This window comes from Pseudonaja textilis, chromosome 1 (assembly GCF_049901715.1).
Source record: "Pseudonaja textilis isolate UNSWEBS1 chromosome 1, rPseTex1.2, whole genome shotgun sequence".
Classification (NCBI taxonomy): domain Eukaryota; kingdom Metazoa; phylum Chordata; class Lepidosauria; order Squamata; family Elapidae; genus Pseudonaja; species Pseudonaja textilis.
This window is the reverse complement of record NC_141990.1, coordinates 184564577-184590100: the sequence shown is the minus strand read 5'-3', so window position 1 is coordinate 184590100 and position 25524 is coordinate 184564577. Positions and strand designations below refer to the sequence as shown.

The window sequence follows — 25524 nt, the reverse complement described above, 5'->3', positions numbered from 1 at the left end:
CAAGGGGAATTGCATGCACATGCACAGGCACACAGTGTGAAAGGATAATTGTGCATGCATGCGCAGATGAGCAAGGGGAATCGCACACGCATGTGCAGGCTCACGGCAAGGCGATCGTGCACGCAGATGCGCTGCAAGGGGATCACATGTGCAGGCACAGAGGGTGGGGGGGCAGCACGCATTGCCTTCTGGGTGCTGGCACACGAGCACGAGTGCATGCACAATTATCGGCCTGGAATCCGAAAAAGGTTTGCCACCACTGGTCTATACATCCCTGCTTTCATTCACCCCAATAATCTAGATCAGTGGTTCCCAAACTTTTTCAGTCCACCGTCCCCTTGGTGCTACAAACTCATCTTCGGTGCCCCCCACCCAGGGGTGGGATTCAAATTTCTGTGGGTGTGGCCTAATGTGAGGGTGTGGCTTGGTGGTCATGTGACTGGGTGGGCGTGGCTTGGTGGTCACATGGTGGGTAGGTGTGGTTTGGTGGGCATGTGACTGGGTGGGCATGGTTTGGTGACTGGCAAACCAAATACAAGTGGTCCTCACTTAATGGCTGGTTGTTTAGCAAGTGTTCTAATTTATGACTGGCCTCCCCAGAGCTACTTAACCCGTTTTTGGAGTTTTGACAGCCATGCACACGCATACATACACACTCCCTTCCAACCCTGCTGGAGCAGGTCATTGGACTAGAATCGGCAAAGCATCTCTGATTAGATTCTAGTAGTGAATAAAAACTAATCAGAGATGCTTTGCTGATTACCATTGATTTGTTTTATTTGTATTTCTTTATTTTATGTTGCTGAATTGCATTGACATGTGTGTCCCTTCTTGTGCACAGCCCAGAAGCTTTTGTGATTCTTTGCAGCAAAAATTACTGACCTCTGGCTTTGCTCTACTTTTCAAACGTGCTGGCACTGCCGCGTTCTAGGTACCGCAGATCCACCCCATTGAGCCCACTGAACCGGAGGGACCTGCCCAAGCAAGTCTGAGCGGAGCAGTGCACCGTCAATGGGGTGAGTCTGAGAGAGGGAAAGAGAGAGAGAAAGAGAGAAGGAAGAAAAGAAAGAGAAAAGGGAAAGAAAGAAAAAGGGACAAAGAAAGATGGGGGATGGATGGGACAGAAAGAAAAAGAAATAAAGAAGGAGGGAGGGAGGGAGGAGAAAGAGGATATATCTATTCTAGTCCAATCACCTGCTCCAGCAGGGTTAGAAGGGACTGTGTGTATGTGTGTTCTCCTTATAATTTACTAGTACATTTTGGTTTTGCCTTCTTCAGAATTGGCACTATAATTCATTGGGTAAAAGTAATTTTTTAGGGTGGAGGTCTGGTCCAATGGATCCTGTTTAAAGCCTCAACAAAATATGAGAGCTTCCTGATAGTCTTGGCCATGTTTCATCCACAAAACCTTTAATAGAAGCCAAAGATGTTTCAATGTGCTGGCAAAGATGTTTCAATGTGGAAAAGGGCCTCAGTCTAAACTCAGCCTCATTTCAATCTGATGCATCAGGTCTCTCTCTCTCTCTCTCTCTCTCTCTCTCTCTCCCTCCCCTCTCTCTCTCTCTCTCTCTCTCCCTCCCTCCCTCCCTCCCAGACTGGCTTTGCTCTCCTTTCCTGATGTGCCTGTGGAGCTGGCGCCTCAAACATGGATGGATGGATAGAGACAGAGACAGAGAGACAGATAGGTAGGTAGATATATTGATAGGTGGGTAGGCAGGCAGGAAGAAAGACAGACAAACCGACCTTTTGGATGGGTGGGTAGGTAGGTAGATGGATGGATGGATGGATGGATGGATGGACAGATAGGTAGTTAGGTAGATAGATAGGTAGGTAGATTGATAGATAGATGGATTGATGGATGGATGGATGGATGGATGGATGGATGGATGGATGGATGGATGGATGGATTGGTAGGTAGACAGACAGAAAGACAGACAGAAAGACAGACAGATAGACAGACCTTTTGGATGGATGGATGGATGGATGGATGGATGGATGGATAGACAGATAGATAGATTGGTAGATAGGTAGGAAGGTTTTGACCACATGCCCAATATCCAGGATTCTGCTCAACCAAGCCCACCCCTCTTTGTAGTTGCCATGCCTGACAGCAAGTTCACAGGCTACCCCTCCCACCAGGGATCAGCCTCCCAAGTGCCCCCCCGGGGCACTCATGTCATAGAGGGCAGTGCTGTTCCCTGCTTCCTGGAGCCAGTACAGGGCAGGGTTGAGGAAGCCCAGGGCAGGCAGCGGTGCAGCGTTGGAAAAGTAGAGCAAAGCCGTGCCACAGCTACTGTGTTCGAGGTGCCGCCCCTGCAGGCACATCGGGAAACATTGACTTTGGAGCCGATGCCTCAATGGGTGAATCTGCAGGGCTGGCTGGTGCCTCGAATGCCCCCCTGCCACCTTTTAGCACCCCTCTGCTGGCCCCCTTGGAGACACTAAGAGGTGGCAGAGGGGCAGTACATTGAACGGGGCCACAACAGCACATAATGTGCCACCACTTCCGCATTGGAGGCGCCAGCTCCGGAGCGTTATGACAGTCAGTGGGTGAACCTGCAGGGCCGGCACCTCGAACGCCCCCCTGCCGCCTCTTAGCATCTCCAAGAGGGCCAGCAGAGGGGCGCTAAGAGGCAGCAGAGGGGCAACGCAGCCACGGCAGCACATAATGCACCACCGCTTCCGTATTGGAGGCGCTGGCTCCGGAGCAGTGCTAGTCAATGGGTGAACCTGCAGGGCCGGCACCTCAAACGCCCCCGTCGCCTCTTAGCAAACCCCTGCCGGCCCCCTTGCCTCTTAGGGCCCCCCTAAGCCTTCCCATCGCCCACTTTGGGAACCACTAATCTAGATCATATCTATTCATACTATCCTTTCATATCCCATACTATACTTTCATGTATATCAATCCTATAAGTTTCAATCACTTTTGAATCTTTTATCAGCATTCTTTGTCTTAGTTTCAGACATTAAAAATATTTTTCTTTTTTTCCAGGCACTTTATTTTTTTATCTTTCCTGCATGTTACAATCCTAATTATGCAATGGTCACAAAATGGACCCCTGAATATTTACTTTCTTTGCCCATCAGGGCTTGGGCACTTCAATATTTCATACAATGCTTTTATAAGAAAGGGAAAGGTTTGACTAGGTTACCAGCCTTATAATTATCAGGGAATTCTGCTAGTCAACCTAGTTGACTAGGGTACCAGCCTTAGATGAATATGCAGAATTCCCTGATAACTATAAGGACAATGGCTAGTGCAGCACCTTTGGATCAGTTGTTGTTTTCCCTTTCAAAATAATTAATGTGTCACTCTAAATATATTATTTACTACAAATATAAATGATTTTAAAAACCTAAACACATTAGTTGCATTAAACTAAATGATTTTAAAAACCTAAGCTTGTGAGTTGCAAGTTGATGTTAACGCTAAAATAAGGAGCAAAGTGATAATGGTACATACACTGTGCCACATGTCTTTTTTTCTTCTTCTTCAGATAATGACTTATTACATCCTTAAAACAGTTCAGTGGGCTACCATGTGATTTGTTCTTTAATAGATCTTTTATTCTGTTGCTTTTAGTTTTTCAAGTTCTCATATTGCATCAGAACATATAATTGCTTGGGCAAATCCAAGAAAAGGAAATATCCAAAGAAACGGCTTTAAAAAGGATTCAAAATCTATGAAACATAGTGCTTTAGCTTAGGGTGCCCTAAACAAATAGGTTTTTTTTCCCTGTTAACTCGGGTGCACTGTAGATATTCCAACCATCTGACCAGTACAATCACGTTGCATTAATACTGACAAAAATCCCTAATTTTTCTGTTAAACAACTATAAAGTTATGTATTGTGAACTGAATTCAGAGCCTGAGATCATCCTTACAATCAGAGTAGAAGTATCACTGGACTCATGCTTAATACCTTTTCTTTTCTATGATTTTACTTTCCAAAAGAAGAACAGTACTACACAAGAAGAGTACTCTGCTCGCAACAGAATACCCTATACCACCAGGCTTGAGATTTGGGCCTGGACAACCTAGAACTACGCCGCCTACAGTTGAACTTAAATGTAGTACACAAAATTATCTGCTACAATGTCCTACCAGTCAATGACTACTTCAGCTTCAACTGCAACAATACAAGAGCACACAACAGATACAAACTCAATGTAAACCACTTCAAACTTGATTGTAGAAAGTATGACTTCAGCAACAGAGTGGTCAATGCTTGGAATGCACTACCTGACTCCATTGTTACATCCTCAAACTCCCACTCCTTTAACCTTAAACTATCCACTATTGACCTCACCCCATTCCTAAGAGGTCTGTGAGGGACGTGCATAAGTGCACCATCGTGCCTACCATCCCTGTCCTATTGTCCCCATTTATTCGTACCTATTGCCTGTATTCATACTCATGTTTATTTTTATACCTATTATCTTGTAAGTGATTGACAAATCAAATGAAATAAATAAAACAAATCAACATAATACATCACACCTCAGTTTATATATTAACAGTAGCCTTGTGGGGACACGTTGAAGAAAAATGATTGGATCTGAATTTTACTGTCTTCCAAACTATTATTTTAACCAGAAATCTATACAGGAGGGGGGAGAAGGAGGACGATAGAAAAATGAAGCAATTTTTTCCTGACATCACTGTTTTATTTAACTAAGGCTTGAATCAACAATGATCATGTCTAGGCTTGTCCTATTGCAAACCAAAAATTCCCTTCAATTTCAATAGAGATTTCGATCTATTGGATGTTTCCAGCAATGCTGGAGGTAGCAAAAAGGGTTTTTTTTTCATGCTCTCTCCTTCCCTCCTTTTTCAGAAGAATGCCTAATCTTTTTCACAGTACTTTTAATGGTGCAGCAGGCTGCAAGGAAAAGAAAGAATTATAGGGAATAAGCACATCTCATTCTTCTTTCATCGTGAATAATATCTACTCAAAGCTAGCTAGTATTCAACTCAAAGAAAATCCTTGACATGTAATTCTTGATACAAAATGCCTTTGCTCCTTGGATTATTGTGAATAATCCAAGCTTCTTCATTTCCATTGATGAGAAGAAGCGGCTGTGGAGATTTTCAGTCATCCAGGTGGAGTTGTCTCAAATGTGCTCAGTTGTAGGCTGAGTTGTAGACAGCTCTCTTTTTAGAAATTAAATACTGACTGGCATTTGTCAATAAGAATCAATTCTTACATGCTTTCTCTGATTCTGTTCCAAACCACATTAATAGCTTGGTTTGAATTTATAGAAGGCAATTTTAATAAGATAAATGTAACTGTTAAACAATTCACATTAAGTTATCATCTGGGCCCCAATGGAATTATTTGTCTTTTGGGTTTATGTAGTAACATGTGGTACTGGGGTAGACAATTACTTATTTTATGTGAAAGTCTTGTGGGTGTATTGTAAAGTCTGACTATAGCTTTTTAGCAAACATATTTGCATTAGATAAACAACCCCATATTTGGAATTGTGTATTAGCTAATACTTCCTGTGGTTACATATTTGCAGCAGGCTTTAAAAATAAATTAACTATAGCTTAGGCAATCTGTACAAAATAATATGTAGTGAAATTTGTGAATGGAGAGAAAATACTTTTCAGTGCTCTGCATTGACTCTTAACTCATATACTTACTGCCAAAAGAGAAAAATCCTCTGAACTGTCCGCCTCTTAAAAACTACCCAGTCAGCCTGAGAAATTAATTTTAGAAGAAAAATAAAAACAAGGCAGGCCTCCATCCCCCAATCTACAAAGAACGGTTGCAGGAATTGGGTATGTCGAATGAAATATTCTAGGAAATAATAAAAAGGCAGAATATTCTACCTCCCTGGATGAGAAAAGGAGAAACATGCTCTTGGAAAGTAGTCCTCCTCACCTTTGTTAATAGCCCCAGAAAGACTGGTGCCAACCTATCTACAAGACAAGCTGGGCCAGCTTATCTACAAAACAAAAGACCTTCACCCGCAGGACATAATAGGATTAACCTTCTACCCATCTCACCACATGGCACCTGGGAAGATTGCATCACCCAGCAAGATTCAACCAAGTCTGGGACTCAAGACAACCTACAAAATTACCCCTACATGTCCCCTTGGAAGTCTGACAATTTTGAAGCATGTTCAAAACCCAAGAGAGGGTATGTCTGTCTGTCTGTCTGTCTGTCTCTCTCTCTCTCTCTCTCACACACACACACACACACACACACACACTCTCATGTGCTCAATTGCCCAGGACCTCAAACCATGTGGTCCTATCCACCATTAAACCATCTTTCCAAATAGCCTCCATGTTTCTAGTGTCTTTGATGGACATTTCTGATGGACATTTCTTCCAACACTTACTATTCAGCAATTTCAAGTCATGAAGAAAAAAATTCTCATTCCTAATTTCTCAAGCAATAAAGGACACTTCCAATTAAATTATCTCTGTTTAAGAACTGTATTTTACTCTGTCCATATTTTAAAAATCATTTTGCACATGATAGCCCTTATATGTGGAAAAAACATCTGCTGCCAAACAAATCATTCAAGTTACAATTTTATCATGTTTATGTATGTTTAGGAATCTAATTTACACTAAGAAAAATATCTGGTCAGACGGCCTTTTTTTTCAGCCAGGAGAAATTTCCATTATTATGTGTAAGAATTGAGAATGATAGTCAATGATAGTCAAAGTCTTGTGACATCTATCACATTTAAGTGCCAGAACCATAAAAGCCTAGGCCAAGTGAACACAAAAATGAATGGTTTGGTTAGAATATTCCTATAGTATGTTATTAAAATACACTTTACAGATGAATTCTAGAAGTTGTGATGAACCTCCAGAAACAATTCATGTATCCTTGAAAGTAGACACATTTTGGTTACCACACAATTTGCTTGTCAAAATGGAAGCAAAATACACCCATATTCATATGACTTAAACATATGGAAAGTCCCTTCCTTGTACACACACAAAATCCTTAAACCAGTAATACCTTCTCTTCTTCTTCTGTTTATTTTTCATCCATTCAAGCTGAAATATCTATAGCGTTTATCTTTTATAGCACACTGCCCATGGATCTCTTGGAACACATCTTTGGATAAAAACAGCTATCTTCAAAGCAGCAGCAGCTACTGCACATAGAAGTAATCAAAGCTAACTTATTCAATTATGCAAATATATTGACAACAAAGTTCTTATCCACTGTTTTCATTCTTTTCTTTTTAAATTGTCAACCAAGTTGTAATTTGAGGGTGTTATGTACAACTATTATATATCTCATATATCTCTGCTAGAAAAAAAAATTACCTAAGTGCAGCTTCAGTGTTCATTTAAGTACGTGCTAAGAGAATAAACATTAGTGTTTTGATATTATCTTCAGGAGGCAAGGTAGGTGCAGTGGTGATGCTGGGAGACCCAATTACATCCAGTACTGTGGGATCCTTGGCACTCTCTGAGCATGGTAGTTTTCTTGCAGATGTTTCATTATCAAACTAGGTAACGCCATTAGTGCGTATATTCAGCATTGTCAGCTTCATTAAGATCTTCATTATTTATATGTATTTAATTGATTTAATAATAACAAAACTATTGATTCAATAAAAGCTGAATTCAGGAAGTGTTCCGAGTAGAGAAAGAAATCATATATCTATAACCTTCCCTATGCAGTTGTGTACTGAGTATGAATTACAGTTCAAAACTGCAAGTTAGTTTTGGTTGGTCAAAATATTTATAACTATCCTTAATTATATATAATTTATGCAAAATGTTAGATATTGAAACAAAGCCATAGAATCTTACCAACATCAGAAGCAAAAGGGCCACCAAGAATATTATTAGTGGGGGATCCAATCTAGCCCTTTCCCCATATTTATATCTAGCTTTCCACGTCCTAGTTCAGTTCTTTAAAAACCTGCAGAACTAGAAAGACCAGAGGCAAGAATTGGACCAAAAAAGTTGCAATCTACATCTCCTGACAACTCTTATCTCTCTGTGACTACATGCAGTGACAACTTCAACAAGGCACTTCCCATCAATTCTTGTGGTTGACTACTAACAAGTAGGCTCAGGGAAGAAGCACTGGATTGCACAATCCACAGTTATTCTTGGAAAAGGCTACTACCCACACTCAACTCTGCTCAACTCTAGCTTCTCACATGGGTTAAAAACAACAATCAACCACAGGGGTTGGGTAACTTGCCAATGTCAGGTGGTCTTAATCCGGGGGGGAAAACCCTGTTACAACCAACAAAGGAAAACCAGAGGAACTTGAGAGTGTGGGCTTCCTCTTATTTAAATTAACAGGGGGAACAATCCCAAGTCAGAAAAGTCAGTTTCTTATCTCCAAAAGGCAGAAGAGATAGAGCAAGAATGTCATACTTCAACTAGATTTTTAAAAAAATATCCATTAATTTCTAATAAACTTTCTTTTCCATGAACTGCATTTCCAACAGGGTGGGAAGCACAAATGACTGTTGTCTGTCTCTTCTTTTTTGTTAAACTGGTCAACTGCATACACAATATAGGCAATATTTCCAGAAATAATTAAGTCTGTTTTTAATGCTGCTAACCAATATTTATATGAAAACTTTTCTGTGGATTCCCCAATTTTCCCCCAATTTTTCAGGTACATTCTGCTCATTCTACGTATGGGTGCAACTGTTTGTGCACATGTGTGAAATTGTGAAATCATTTCAAGCTTCAAACTGTTCTAAACTTTTTAAATCTCTCTCTCTCTCTCTCTCTCACGCACACAGAATTAGTTTCTTTTGGAATGGAATGTGGCAGTTGGGGCCAAAATAAAGTTTAACTAGGATATTAACCTATATCTACTTTTCACTTGGACTGCTATTCTAACCCAACCTATAAAGTTAATAATTGTAGCAACCAATTTCTGCTTAGAACTGTGCAACACTAAGACCTTATCTACACACTCCCCTCCTACACTTTCTTGACCAAATACTAACTCAATATGAAAGCACTCCTGAATGTAAGACCATCTCTTAAAAAACATCGGAAAAAAGGCTATCGTGCAATACCTCGACAATTGAGCCCCAAATTTTTGTTGCTAAGCAAAACATTTGTTAAGTGAATTTTGTCCCATTTTATGATCTTTCTTGCCACAGTTGTTAAGTGAATCACTGCAATTGTTAAGCCAGTAAGGCCGTTGTTAAGTGAATCTGGCTTCCCCATTGACTTTGCTTGTCAGAAGGTTGAAAAAGGTGATCATGTGACTCCGGGACACTGCAACCGTCATAAATATGAACCAGTTGCCAAAGCGCCTGAATTTTGATCACGTGACCATGGGGATGATGCAATTAAATGTGAAAAAAACAGTCATAAGTCACTTTTTTCAGGGCTGCTGTAACTTCGGTCACTAATTGAACTGATGTAAGTCAAGGACAACGTATGTATAAAAGCACATACAAAAACATTTCCAAGCTTCTCTACTTTGACATTTGACAACCTTGCTCTTCAAGAACCAGTCCCACAAACGGATAGCTGGAGCTGGGCCGCGAGCGCTCAAAGGAGTGGGGCTGAAAGTGCCCGTGCAACAGAGTGACACACACGCACATACCAGCTAGCTAATCACACAGACCCGAGGCCAATAGGCCCAGTAGTGGGCTGCAGCCCACAGGTTGGGAACCCCTGGCCTAGAGGGCAAGAAAGGGTGGAGCCCCTCCAAGTCTCCACAAGTATAGCGGCTCTCTATTTCAGGAACTCATTGTCTCCAAGTAGAGACTGACAAAACAAAAAATGGAAGGACCGGCACATTCAACCTCTTTCTCAGAGGTGGGTATTCAGCAGGTTCTGACCAGTTCTGGAGAACTGATAGTGGAAATTTTGAGTAGTTTGGAGAACCGGCAAATCCCACCTCTGACTGGCCCCGCCCCCATCTATTCTCTGCCTCCCGAGTCCCAGCTGATTGACTGGGTCTTTTTTGGTTGCCCTGCACAGGAGAACAGAGCTGGAAAGCAGGTTAGCGGGTGGGGAGAGAATGCGATTTTGCGGTAACCTTCCCCTGCCATGCCCACAGAACCAGTAGTACAAAAAAAATGAATCCCACCACTGCTCTTTCCCCTCGGAAACTCCAACAGCAGCATATCGCCTTTCTTTCCAGACACTTGTTTACATGATTGGATCTCCTGACCACTCCCTAACTTTCAACACCAACCTCCCTATCTTGGTGGGTAATTACTAGATAAGAAACCTTCTTCCTTCTGGGTAAATATGAAATCTTCTGGGTTCACACATGCTACCTAGCCATAGTTTTTGACATAGCCTAACATGTTGCCTTGAACCCACCTTTGGAGTTTATGGACTAATGTGCTCTGTGGACCAAGCAAGGCAGCAGAGTTAAACAAGCAAACCATAGTCCAATGTGCAAACGAAAGACGCGGGGAAGGTTGCATCATAGGAAATGCCCAAGGGAAAATTTCTTCACTCTCTCCTCACCAGCAGCTTCTTCCACTCTTGCATCTGAAAGCCAGTGGGTGGAGAGCAAACTGGGCTGGAAATCTGTGGGACGGAAAGGAATTAAGAAGTCCCTTATACTGCTGCTGCTGCTGCTGCCGCCTTATTCCAAATCACCCTGTCCTCACAATAGTTGAGGGTTTACTTGCAAAAGTTTATTCCGGGGCACTTCTTTGTGTGGGTTTATAATTCAGCATTTTTTTAAAAAAATCTCCAATCTCGCCATGTTGCCTTCATGTTCATTCCCCACATTAAGACTAGCCCATGTTGGCCTTCCAGCAGATACATTCAAAGTACAGAGAACTCCACAGGCTCACCCAGTGGAAACCCCAAAATATAAACCACACTGAATACATAACATTCTGTTATCTTCCTTTTGTAACAGAATGGGACATTATCTGCAATCACTGGCGCTGTATAAGTAGTCCTCTTTAAACAACTGCAACTGGGACCAGCAACACAGTTATTAAGTGAAACAGTTGCCAAATGAAATCATAACTGTGCTCACAATCTTTCTTCACTTTCATTTGATTTACAGCTTTATGTGGAGATCATAAATGCAAGGATTAGGGTTTTTTTTGTCACTGTTGTAAGTCGGAAAGTTTCTGTACGAATCAGTAACTATATGAGGATTACCTGTACAGTTGAAGAAAGTTGCAATTAAGACCTTTCTGATGGAAAAGGGAATAATTTTCTCCAATAATTTGACATGTGAATAATCAGGTATGTTCCCAATCTTTTTTTTTTTGTTCTCTTTCTTTCTTTTTTCCTTTCATTTTCTTTCTCTTTTTTTCTTTCTTTCCTTCTTTCTTTTTCTTTCTTTTCTTTCCTCTCTCTATCCTCTCGTCCTCTCCACTCCTCTTTCACCCTTCTTCTCCCATTCTTTTTCTTTGGCATTTTGTCTATGAATAAGAGAGTCACATTAAAAGCAAGAGGGGTGCTCTCAATATTTTGAGAACTGACACATGACAGCAACATTCAGTTTCTGCCCTACAACAATAATTACTTTGTGACTGGACCCATTGTATCATCTTACATTACCTAAATTACATCCAGTTTTCTTTTGCTAAATAAAAGCAAATTAAGTGATTGATCTTAGAAGTGATTGATACTTGAATATTTTATGTTATATATATATATATATATATATATGAAAAAAGATTTTAATTATATAAAACTCATTTTAAAAAATATACTCCTTTAATTAACAAGAAAAAATTTCATTTCCTCTTTTCTGTTTGTTTTCTGATAACAAAAGTTGCTGTATTAGACAAAATAATATCTTCAATGCAAAAGTCAGTTCAAAATACTTATAGGCTACAATTGCAACCTTTTACTCTTGGTAACCAGCATACCTCTCTTCTAGAGCCGTATTTGAAAAGGCACATTCCAAAAACAAAGCTGCCTTGGGGGAAAAGAAATGATTGCACAACTCTCGATAATGTTCTGGTATTCAGAACACAAAGTTTGCACGCTAAAGAACAGAAAAGGGCCATTTTAGGGAAGCCACGACTAACAACGGCCACTTTTAAAATCCAGAATTGTGTTGTTATAAAAACTTCTGGCCATTCATTAAATCATACCCACAGAATCAAGGGATGTATGATTTATAGGTCCTCTGGTCAAGTTATTGCTCAGTGGAGGAACAAAGGTAGCGCTCATTTACAGACCACAATTGGGACCAGCAACTTGGTCACTAAGTGACACAATGGTGAATTGAAATATAAGATGCCCGTGCCTAAATTCTGCATGGTCATAACCCTATTTTTCAGCATTGTCCTTACTTTATATGGTCACAGAACGAACAATCTGTAAATGAGGATATCTATATTTTCTCAGAGAGGTCGACATCCCAATCTACTTTGGAAACCTCCAGCTTTTTCTCATCTAAATGTTCTGTTATATAGCCACCCAAAATCACTTCTTGTGAGATGGGCAGTTTTGTCATTTTCAAAAATAAAATAAAGCAAAATAAACTGTTCCACTGTTTACCATTCTTATCCTTAAGAAATTCCTCCTAATATTCCGCTTGACTCTTCTTTCTCCTAATCTGTTAATCCATATTTTGCTCTTAGTTTCAACAAAGAACAGATTAATCTCCTCTTACATCTAGCAGCTTTTTAGTTAGAATATAGAACAGAACTGGAAGGGAACTTGGAGGTCTTCTAGACCAACCTCCTGCTTAGGCAGGAAACCCTCTACCATTTTGGACAAATAGTTGTCCAATCTCTTATTTAAAATGACCAGTGTTGGAGCATCTACAACTTCTGGAGGCAAGTTGTTCCACTGATTCATTGTTCTAATTGTCTTAGTTCTACATTGCTTCTTTTCTTGATTTGTTTCCATTCATCGCTTCTTGTCCTGTCCTCTGGTGCTTTGGAGCAGGGGTTGCCAACCTTTTGGACCTCAGGGACCACCAAACGCATAATTTTAAATCCTGCGGATGAGAGACCCTGGGAAAATCCCCCCAAAAGTCTGCAGGAAAATTCCCCACCCTATTTTCCTACCGATTTATTATTCTTTATTTGGGATCGCAGGATACCGTCTCCAGCTCTGTTCTCAGGGGGAGAGAGAGAGAGACACTTTTGGCTTCATGCAAGGAAAGCAGCAGAAGCAGCAGAAATCTTTCTTTCTCTCCCCCAAAGTCTGCCAGAAATGAGTCTTTGTGAGACTTGTTGAGCCAGCGCAGCCTCTTGGAACAAGATGTGTTTCAGGGTCCCAAAGACTCATTTCTGGCAGAATTTGGGGGAGAGAAAGAAAGACTTTTGCTGCTTTCCTTACATGCAGCCAAAAGCAGAAGAAGCAGAAAGAAGTAGCCCAGTGACCGGGCCAGGTGCATGAGGTGTGTGGGGCAAATTCCCCCCTCTACCCTTTCCCGCCTCCCCTCACTACTTCGTGTTGTTCGCAATGCAAGAGATGCAAGCCTTGTGTTCCCATGGGCTATGTGGGCAGCGCAGCCTTGTGTTCCCACGTAGCCTGGATTAATTGCTTTGAGGGTGACATTTCTCTGCAGACCACCAAAGTTTTCTCGTGGACCACCAGTGGTCCCCAGCCCACTGGTTGGCGACCACTGCTTTGGAGAATAGGTTGACTCCCTCTTCTTTGTGGTAACCCCTGAGATATTGGAACACTGTTATCGTGTCACCTCTAATCCTTCTTTTCATTAAACTAGACATACCCAATTCCTCCAACCGTTCTTTATGTTTTAGCCTCCAGTCCCATAATCTTATTCATCTTCTCTGCACTCTTTCTAGAGTCTCAACATCTTTTTTACATCATGGAAACCAAACCTGGATGCAATATTCCAAATGTGGTCTTTCCAAGGCATAACAAAATGGTGCTAACACTTCACATGACCTTAATTCTATTAATGCAGCCTAGAAGAGTATTGGCTTTTCTGGCAGCTTCAGCACACTGCTGGCTCATATTTGATTGTCCACTAGGACTCCAAGATCCCTCTCATAGTAACTACTACTGGTTTTGAGCCAGGTACCACCTTCCTATACTATACCTGTGACTATCTGTGTTAATTGTACACTGCAACTTGTCTTCCCTACACCTTCTCTTATGCGAGTTCCTTTAGTTATTTCTCACAGAGTTGGTTTCCAAACCACTTTCGAACTACTCTCTTTCAAAGTGCAATGCCTTGAACTACAGTATTTCAAGCGTGTTTTAACCCCACAGAGTTCTTTGCATCATTTACATTCTGCCATCTGGGCACAATGTTTCAGTTACTAAAGCTCAATTTTGTAGTTGCTATATCCTACTGAGGTAATTTCAAATTGTGATTTTTGTCCTCTATCAGCCAATATCCTAGTTTATTCTCTAAAGCAAGGGTCTTCAAACTTGGCAAGTTTAAGACTTGTGGACTTCAACTCCCAGAATTCCTGAGCTAACATGACTGGAGGAGGAATTCTGGGAGTTGAAGTCCACAAGTCTTAAAGCTGTCAAGTTTGAAGACCCCTGCTTTAAAGTATTAGCTAATAACTAGTTTAATGTCAACAGCCTATTTGATAAGCTTCATTTCTATTCAATAATCTGGATAATTTCTAAATATGTCAACTCACAATTCAATATTTTAGCTCCTAGATGATGCACAGTACATCTGTTTATAAAGTCTTTTGGGGGTAGTTATCCAACCAGATGAAAATTCCCCAGATCAAAGCAATGTTTACTTCACATTTATCCATTATACCCACAAAAGTTAACAGGGAAAACTCTGTCACATGTTTTACTATGTTCAAGTTATACTACCTCCATTACATTCCCTTTGTCCACCAAGTTAGTCATTCTATCATAGGAAGAGATTAGTCTTAATATTGGTGGTATTTTCTCCCTGTTTGTAGACATGCTGCTTGATCATCTGTTCTAGCACCTTGTTCAGTATCGTTTTTAAATCATTTGTAGTTCTGGATCCCCCCTTTCTTTTTTTGGTATTGGGATTGTGTTTACACTTCTCCAATCTTCTGACATTTCACTACTTCTCCAGATCTGTTCACAGATGGTGGGAAAAGCAGAATAAGAGAAACTGCAGGTTGGGAGAACATTTTACACCCCTTTTTTCAAATTGTAGTGCTCTACCTTAGCCATAATTTTTAGATGTTATGATTTTGCTGTTTGCAAATGTAATTAGTCTATTGTCAAAGGTTATTCAACAAACCATGATTGATACAATTTAGTATAATGTATCTGATCAATTCTATCCTTCTCAATGGATATGTTCAGTCAAAACCAAAAAACCTTTTTCGGTACAGCATAACGTGTGTATGTAGCTACTATAGTTTGTCACAGCAGTAATATTCTGCTTACCCAGTATATAATCCTGTTTTCAGTGCCAAAATTTCTGCTATTTCTTTTCTCTATACAGGAAATTTTCCACAATTTTATTTACCCTACCAGACCAATGTAACACTGTGATACAATCAAATAGTTTTTCAATCTTAAGTCCCCAGTCATAAGTCTATTTCTGCTCTGCACAGAACATCTATACCATCCTATACAAACTGGGCATAACTTGTTTTTTATGCCTTCAAGTCAATGTTGACTCCTGGCAACTGCCTAACTTTCATAGGAGTCCAAAAATGAGCATATAAGTCTACATGCATCAGCTTGTCTAGGCCTACAGGATCAACTTAATGTCAGAATCTTCTGTTCTATAAAATTGCCACACAAAGAAAAGCCTCTCCTTTTGTATTCGTTATATAACATGTGTCCACAGCATGGGTAAAATAATGACTCTCTAAACTGCAAGGGCCTTATCACAAATTAATCAGGCAAGTTACTTGCCTTGTGCAGTTTACAACAAGTACAAGCTTAAAAAGGTGTGTTATTTCCCACAAAGCTGACTTTTTGTGACGTCACGGATACGCATCCAATGTGGGATTGGTAACAATGCAGAAATAGTTTTCAGTTTTTCTAATTTCCCCATCCAACATGCAAAGCTGTGGTATAGGTTCTACTTCTAGCAAGACCAAATTTCTGAGCTACACAAGTCTGCTCAAGATTTGCTAGTACAAAAAGGGCAACCTTAAACACCACTGGTGGGTACTATTCTTGAATTGAGGCAAGCAGGAGCAACTACTGAGATCTTAAATTTCATTGAAAACCTTGATATGCCTCAGCAAAACTGACCATTTTTGCTACATGTCTTTTCCCAGTCAATCCAATATTACAAACCATAACCATTCCGTAGCAAGGACCACATTCATCTAAATGCATTATGGCTACTGTTACCTTTCTCCAGGCATAAAATTAATTTAGTGTTCTTGTGAAATAGCAAAGCTGTGCTACAAATGTCTTATGACATTGTAAATTATCTCTCTTTATTTATCACCATACTTGGCTTCCCTTGTAGAACAATTGAGAGTGGCAATCTTTGTACTTAGAGGTAAGTAGATAATTAACAATACCATAAAACTGAAGGTCCAGAAGGCCAAGTCTTAACAGACCAGATGCACAATGGGGTGGTGAGGGAAAAACCTCAAGAGAATTTTATTACAATCTGTGTTTCCATACTACTCTTTAAAGTGATAGACCAAATTTTCTTTTATCTATGTAAATCAGTGGTGGGATTCAAATTTTACTACTACCGGTTCTGTGGGCGTGGCTTGGTGGGCATGGCAGGGGAAGGAGATTGTGAAATCTCCAGTCAGAGGTGGTATCTGCCAGTTCTCCGAACTACTCAAAATTTCTGCTACCGGTTCTCCAGAACTGGTCAGAACCTGCTTAATACCACCTCTAATGTAGATGATACAACAGTGACTGGTCTCATTCGAGACAAGAATGAATCTGCATGCAGACGGGAGGTTGTACAACTTGCTTCGTGGTGTAACTGGAACAATCTGGAAACGAACACACTCAAAACTCTAGAAATGGTGGTAGACTTTAAGAGAAACCGTCCCATACTACCACCTCTTACAATACTAGACAATACAGTATCAACAGTAGAGATCTTCAAATTTCTTGGTTCTATCATATCACAAGACCTAAAATGGACACCTAACATTAAAAATGTCATCAAAAAAGCACAACAAAGAATGTTCTTTCTGCACCAACTCAGAAAGCTCAAACTGGAGCTGCTGATCCAGTTCTACAGAGGAATTATTGAGTCTGTCATCTGCACCTCTATAACTGTCTGGTTTGGTTCTGCAACCCAACATGACAGACATAGACTCCAGAGGATAATTAGGACTACAAAAAAAAACAATTACTACCCACCTGCCTTCAATCAAGAACCTGTATACTGCACGAGTCAAAAAGAGGGCTGTGAAAATATTTATAGACCCCCCATATCCCGGACATAAACTGTTTCAACTCCTTCCCTCAAAACGCGCTATAGAGCACTGCACACCAGAACAACTAGACACAAGAATAGTTTTTTCCTGAAAGCCATCACTCTGCTAAACAAATAATTCCCTCAACATTGTCCAACTATTTACAAAGTCTGCACTACTATTACTATATAATCTTATCATTCCTTATCACCCATCCCCTCCCGCTTGTGACTGTATGACTGTAACTTTGTCGCTTGTATCCTTACGATCGATATTGACTGTTTCCTAGTATGATTTGATTGCTTCTTGTACGCTATGACTATCATTAAGTGTTTTTCCTTGATTCTTGACGAATCTATCTTTTTCTTTATATATACTGAGAGTATTTGCACTAAGACAAATTTCTTGTGTGTCCAATCACACTTGGCCAATAAAGAATTCTATTCTTTTTTTTTTAATGTAAAAGTACAGAACAACAGAATAAGAGTTGAAAGGGACTTTGGAGGTCTTCTAATGATCTAATCCAAGCCCCTGCTCAGGCAGGAAAACCTACACCATTTACATGTACATCAGCTTTGTATTCAAGCTTTTTTTCTATTTTATGGTAATTTCACACACATGGTGCTCTGAATCCTTCAAATTAAATTCATTATAATTTAATCAACCACAAGAATTCATATGGAAAACCTCCTTTAAACATGCACATACATAATCCAGGACAAAAATATCACCAGGATTTGGGCCAGACCTTTTTTTTCTCTCCCCCCACCCCTTTCTGCTCTTTGAAGGACTTTGAAATTGCAAATTATCTAAAGATATTTAGCTCAAGCCTGGGCTAAATCTTACTATAACATTGCTTGTTCCCATTCTTGAGAATACAGGAAATAGAAAACACTATCTTATCCTTTTAAAAATATCTCAACCTAGGGAAATAAGAATGATGTAAATAAAATCCTTCTGTTCTTTCCTGAGAATTATATACTTATTTGCAGTTTGTTTGATTGTGGAAACATGGGATATATTCCATTTTAGACTTAATACTACAAAGGTCGTCTTTAAGCACAAGTTTAACAGACATGTTCCACATTGCATGCAAATTTTTAAGACTATGATTATTGAGGACAAACAAGTAACTGGCATTTCTGAATATGTATTCGTAAGAAAGAGAATCTCAAAATTTAAGGCAAAATTTCTCAAGGCTTATGGCTTTTTTAAAACAATGGTTCCACTTATTTGTGTGTTTGATGCTTGACAACTGGCATGAAACACACTGAGGCTCTTTTAAGGGTTCAAAGGTCAGATCTGTGGTGATTTAAGGAAAGTTCATTTTCACTAGGGCACCTGTGTTTATAAAATACCTTCCCCAGGTAAGCAAGTTAGCAACACTTTCATCATTTTGATGAGAAAATACAGGTAGCCCTCAACTTGCAACAGTTCATTTAGTGACTGTTCAAAGTTACAACTACATTGAAAATAGTGACTTATGACTGTTTTTCACAGTTACAACCTATGTAGCACGCTCAGGGTCATGTGATCAAAATTCAGAGGCTCGGCAACTGGTTCATACTTATGACTGTTGCTGCATCCCAAAGTCACGTGATCTCCTTTTGCAACCTTCTGACAAGCAAAATCAATCAGAAAATCGGATTCACTCAACAAGCAGGTTACTAATTTATCAATTGCAGTGATTCACTTAACCGTGGCAAGAAAGGTTGTAAAATGGGGCAAAGTTCACTTAAATGTCTGACTTAACAACAAAAAGATTGGGCTCAATTGTGATCGTAAGTCGAGGACTAGCTGTAATACCATTTACTTCTCCAAGATTTAGTATTTGATGTTGCAGCATTTCTACGGTTAACTTCAGAATTTGTGGGTAGAAAAAAAGGGAGAAGTTGACTTTTGCTAATTCTTCATCCTCCATGTTGAAAGTTTCCAAAATACTGAAAACAACAAAATCAGCCTGCAGTGGGAGGTGGTAAGATAAGGTGGCAACAGCAACAGCAACAACAAACTTTTCTTCTGAGCTTCTTCTGATGAAGAAACTCTCACAGATCTCATCTGAACAGAAGACACCCCTTTGAAAGAAGTACATGTCTGGAATCCGTGGATTTTTTAACTAAAATTTTATGATATTTTGATTGAATTTTGAAGTAGGTTTTTGCTTTTTCATAAGGCTCATCTCTACTGATTTTATTTTAGATTAGTTTATCACAAATCATTTGCACAAACCCTTTATGTTAAATACCCCAAACCTTTACTTCTTATTTCTGACATTAGCATTAACATTCCTCTTTCGGGGGACAAGTTACATAATAGGATTTATGTCTGAGTAAACATGTCATGGATGATAATAATGTAAAACTTATTTTATTGGGACAAAAAGCAGAGTATACTTTTTATTATGTTAAAACTAACCATGTCAGTATTTGAAATAAATGTTTTGGATGTTTGTTCACATAGGGCAATCAATGCAGCACATCTATATTTCAAGTAAATTCTGACGTGAGAAAATACAACTTTAAATCCTTTTCTAGCCTTTAGTGTCTAGACCAGTGGTTGCCAACCGGTGGGCCGCGAGAAAATTTTGGTGGTCCTCAGAGAAATGTCACCCCCAAAGCACCCCTCAAAGCAATTAATCCAGGCTGCGCAGGAACACAAGGCTGTGACACCCACATGGCCCACGGGAACACAAGGCTTGCATCACTTGCATTGCGAACAACAAGAAGTAGTGAGGGGAGGGGGGGAAAGGGTGCCCCACTCGCCTTGCTTGGCCACCGGGCTGCTTCTTTCCGCTTCTTTCTTCTTCTGCTTTTGGCTGCATGCAAAGAAAGCAGCAAAAATCTTTCTTTCTCTCCCCCAAAGTCCGCCAGAAATGAGTCCTTGGGACCCTGCAAGGTATCCTACTCCAGGAGGCTGTACCGGCAAAGACTCATTTCTAGTGAAGTTTGAGGGAGAAAAAGAAAGACTTCTGCTGCTTCCACTGCTTTCCTTGCATGAAGTCAAAAGTCTCTCTCTCTCTCTCTCTCTCTCTCTCCCCTCCCCCTGAGAATGGAGCTGGAGATGGCAAAGAATGATCGATCAGTAGGAAAACGGGGTGGGGAATTTTCCTGCAGACTTTTTGGGGGATTTTCTGGGTTTCTGCCTGCAGAGACCCTGGGAAAATCCCCCAAAAAGTCTGCAGGAAAATTCCCCACCCTATTTTCCTACCAACTGAGGGAGAGAGAGAGAAAACCACACCACCAGCCCTCCTATGTTAGATTGGATCTCTCTCTCTCTCTCTCCCCCCTTGAGAAAGAGCTGAAAAGGTTAAGAATGTGGCTGCCTTGGAGGGGGTGGGGTGTGTGAGGGACGTGTGTGTGTGTGTGTGTGTGTGTGTGTGTGTGTGTGTGTGTGAGAGAGAGAGAGAGAGAGAGAGAGAGAGAACATCACAACCACCCCTCCAAAGTTAGATTGGATATTTCTCCCTCTCCCCCCCCAAACGGAGATGAAAAGCAGGTTAGGAATGTGGCTGCCTTGGAAGGGAGGGAGGGAGGGAGGGATGGAGGGGGAGAATATCACCGCCAGCCCTCCGAGGTTAGATTGGATCTCTCTCTCTCCCTCCCCCCCCTCAACCTTAGCAAGCCACCATCATTCAAAATTCATATTAGTGGTCTGCAAGATTTAAAATTATGAGTTTGGTGGTCCCTGAGGTCCAAAAGGTGGGTGACCCCTGGACTAGACAGTATATACCTGGTTCCTGACCCATTTCACAATAGCAAAATAAACTTTTATGTAGTCTTTACAAAATGCCTGCTTTTTTCCTCTTTTATGGTAATTTCATGCATAGGATCCTCCAAATTAAATTATCATTTAATACACCACAATCATTCATATGGAAAACACATACATAACCCAAGATGGGGGGAAAAAGTCACCAGGATTTGGGCCACAACAAACCTATTTTTCCTCTCATTCTCTCACCCTTTCTGCTCTTTGAAGGACTTTGACATTGCAAATGGCTTAAAGATATTTAGCCCAAGCCCTGTTTTTATCATCTTTTACCAGACAGTTCCGGATGGGGAGGGGAAGAAACCTCAGGGCTGAAACTATGTAGGAAGACCTCTACTAGCCTGCACTTTGTCACAAGGTGGCTATCAGAAGCTTCAACACATTCATTACGTAACACGGAAGAGGAATTTACAATAAGACTTTGCACGCTGTATTAACCCAGGAGTTGGAACTCTTTGAGGTGCAAGGGCCAGCGATGTGGGAGAACGGTAGCCCTCGGTAGCGCCCAGCCTTCCGCGAGCGCGCCAAAAGTCACCATACAACAAGCCGTGCATTGGTATCCATCACAATACGGAAGACGCCGCATTTGTATAAGTTGTGTAAAGTAAAACTCTCAAACGAACTCTTGCTTTGCGTCAAGCTTCCTGTGGAACCGCAGCCAACCCTGCCCTCAAACCTTCAGCCTCTGCAGTTATTTGGAGGCGGGGCGGGTGGGTGGTAAGCTGCAGGCCCCCTCTTAAAAATCCCAATTGCAGGCATCGCTTACAAAGGAAGGACTGGAGGAAGGACAAAACGTATTAAAATAACTTCCCGTCGGGGACCCGCCGCTTCATCCACAAGAGCTGGGGGGGCTTCATCACTTGCAGGTTTTTAAGAAGAGACCGGACGGCCACTTGACTGAAATATGGTACTATATAGGGTCTCCTGCTTTGAGCAAGGGGGGGCTGGACTAGAAGACCTCCAAGGTCCCTTCCAGCTCTATTCTATTTTACAGTCACGCCCCCTGCGCAGCCTCAGGCCTTTCCCACTCCTTCAACTCCCCCGACCAGACCAGCAGAGGCGCCGATGAGTCAGCGCGGAGCAACGTGATTGTTACATCACGACAGGAGGGCGGGGCTAGGCTGAAGCCAGAGAGTCCAGCGTTAGCTGCCGGGGAGGTGGGGGGAAGCGGGAAGAGTGGGCGGCGCTTCTTCCGCTTAACGCGACCTCCGGGTCCAACTTAGAGAAGTAAATTCTCTGTAAAGTCTCTCCCCACCCACCCACCCCAAAACTCCCGCTCTTTGGAATGCTCCGCTGGGGAAATGCCCGCCTCGACCACGACCCTCTGCTTGCTCTCTCTAGAGTCCCCTGCCGGCCCGCGGGGTAGCTGGATCTCACCTGCGGCATCTCGACTTCCATGGGGAACCGGCGCCGGCCACGGCAGCCAGCAGCAACGTCTTAAAACTTCCCGTTCCCAGACGACTGAGCTAGTCGGCCGCCGCCCACTGAACTTCACCGCGCCCAGCCAGCCAGCCGCTTTCTCGGCCCTCCGTTCTTCCTACGTCCCAGACTGCCGGGAAACCGCCGGCTGCCCCGCCCCGCTCCGCTCCTCCAGAACCCACTGGCTGGCCTCGAGAGGCGGAAGGCGGCTTAGGAAGGAGCCCCTCCTCCTTGGCGGAGCCCAGATCGCCGGAGCAGGCTTGCGGGGGGTGCACGGAAGCCCCGCCGATTCGCCCTGCCTCTCCCGCCGGAGGGTTATTTGGGTGGCAGCCGGAGCCCCTCAGGTCCTTGTGGCAAACTTGGACACCCCTGAGGAGGCGGGACAGGCCCGCAGAAGCGGGAGGAGCGGTTCCTTCCAGGGCAAAGTTAATCTAGGTCTCAAGAAGCAGCTTGGAAGGTGGGATGGGTGGGATTGACACCACCCAGAAGGCCCAGGGAGAAGTCAGCGGTTGCTGTTTGCAGCTGCTTTTCTTGATTCCTCTCCTAAAGGAGCAGAGGGGCAACTCTTGAGGGGGGGGGGAATCTTGCTCTTTTTTAGGCTTCCAGTGGAGGAGGCAGCTGGGTCTTGCCCACATGCCTTGTCACTTGCCCCCACCACCACCACCACCAACGGAGGTGAAAGCCAATTATGAAGAGAAATGAGTTCTTCTCTGATCTAACATTAACTTGGCTGCTTCAGACTGAAGGGAGTGGAGGCCTGAAAGAGGCACCACTGCAAGAGCAACTTGAGTTGTCCACAAGAAAAGGCCAGCCCAGGACCTGCTGGTGGCCTCTCTTGGACAGCTGATAGGACTTACCTTTGCCTGGATGAGCCACTAGACTGGAGCTTCTGAAAGAGCCTGAGAATGCAGATATTTGCATCTCAAGCAGGGGTCGGTATCCCATCCCAAATAAATTGTATCTCCACCTTCCTTAAGCTGGAAGGAGCTATTTTTAAAACAACAACCACCTTTTGAAATGATAAGTTTCGGAAGTAACTGAAGCAATGGTGTTCAATTTCCAGACCTTCATATGGCTCGTTCTTTGTAAAGAGCTAGATAGGGTAGGTGAGAGCCAGTTTGGTGCAGGTACCGGTCTAGAAACTAGAGAATTATAGTCCCATCTTAGGTATGAATAGATAGAAATCGATAAATAGAATTCTTTATTGGCCAAGTGTGATTGGACCTACAAGGAATTTGTCTTGGTGAAAATGAAGCCAGCTGGGTGACCTTGAGCCACTCACTCACACTCAGCCCTAGAAAGCAAGCTATGGCAACCACTTCGAAAACCTTACCAAGCAAAGTGCAGGGATTGGCCAGGCAGTCATGAAAGGTCAACACAAGAAGGTACCCAAAAAAGAGGCAGGGGGTGGGGGGAATAAACCTATTCTCAAGGAGATGTCAATAAATCTTTTCATATTGTTTTAATGTGCCCATAGTTGGTTGAAAGATGAGCAGTGATAAATAATTCACAAATGTTGTTTTAAATGCTTTTTTAAAAATAAGTTATTTTTTTAACTTGAACATATCATCTTCCATTAAACTGTGTCCTCGGGTACAAATGTCTGTGCTATTATAATCAAAATTTACAGTATTCATTACATTGATAATAATTCTCTAATCTTAGAATTCTTTATTCTTTATTGGCCAAATGTGATTGGACACACAAGGAATTTGTCTTGGTGCAAATGCTTTCAGTGTACATAAAAGAAAAGATACATTCATCAAGAATCATCAGGTACAACACGATAGTCATAAGGTACAATAAGCAATCAAATCATACTAGGAAACAGTCAATATAAATCGTAAGGATAATTACAATAATCAGCATTATAATTCTATTTATCTCTCCTAACATATCTTTTAATGAAAATATATTAGGTATAGTAATATTAATAATAACCATATTGTTTATGTCTTTATCTTAACATATATTTCACTAATCTCCATTTATTTCTCACTTCTGTTTTTATTCTCCAACCACCCATAACATAGCTCCCATGTCATATAATATTCAGTTTGTTCTTTCTCCTTTATAGCAAGCTGCACATTTCTGCACATTCTAATATTTTCCTAATCACAATTTTAAATGCTTTTGTGGTTTTTAGATTGTGCTTTTATGATGGTGTAAGCTGACCATAGTCCCATGACAGTGAGATAAACAACATATAAATGTAATAAATAGATATTCCACATTAATACATAACCAGTCTGCAAATCAACAAGTTTCCCTCAACACAGTAAACCCAAACTAAATAAGCCATTTATACAAGCTATGAGAATCATAGTCTGTCTCATTGGGACATGAACCAGCATAATATAGCAATTCAGAATGCTAGTCTAGGATGCGGGAGACTGAAGTTCAAAATTGAAATCAGTCCTGAAGCTCAATGATTAATTCTGGCACAGTTATTAGCTTTCAAGATTATAACACACAGTTCCAGTGTTGGGGGTGAGCAGAAGAGGAAAGGATGGGGTTAATGTACTCTGCCTTCCTCAGTGGAAAGTAGGGATAAAGTATTATAAATAGATAAAATAATGTACTGGTTTTCGTAAGAACTTATCACAACGTGTATAAACAGAAAATTTGAAGAATATTGTGGTATGCAAACAAGATTAGTAATCTTTATTGCCGTGGCAGTGATGTGTATAAAAGATGAATCACTTGCAGGAGGGAAAAACAATATTTGCGAGATGTTTTAATGTAATGTCAAACCATTCTGAGGCCTCCAGCCTGCTTGCCAGCCACAGCATACAAACATTAGTAAATTAGTATGCAATACAAGGTGTACTAAAAGTCAGGTCGCGCAGACACTTTGTTACATAAATCAAATAGTCAAGTTGGTTGGCATTCTCTTCTAAACACTTCCTTACTCGTTTGACCTTTGAACATTCTCAAGGATCAGAATATTTTCTCCAATGTTTACAAATTCTAATATGATGGTATTCTTTAGATCTAAATGTCTATGGAGATTCTTCAGTCATCCAGGTCATGGTTGCCCCAAAGGTGCTTTTTCAAGAGGCAACTGGACTTTCTGGTTTTTCTTTGAAGATG

At 41.3% G+C, this 25524-nt stretch overlaps 1 protein-coding gene across 1 annotated transcript in view; it reads right to left on the bottom strand.

Moving 5' to 3' along the window:
* Positions 1 to 22563, bottom strand: part of NFE2L2 (NFE2 like bZIP transcription factor 2) — a 38196-nt gene extending 15633 nt beyond the window's left edge. Inside the window, exon 1 of the mRNA XM_026697013.2 lies at positions 22390 to 22563. Within this exon, the coding sequence (XP_026552798.1) occupies positions 22390 to 22410 (21 nt within the window). The 5' untranslated portion in view covers positions 22411 to 22563. The remainder of the gene's footprint in view (positions 1 to 22389) is intronic.
* Positions 22564 to 25524: the final 2961 nt, after the last annotated feature.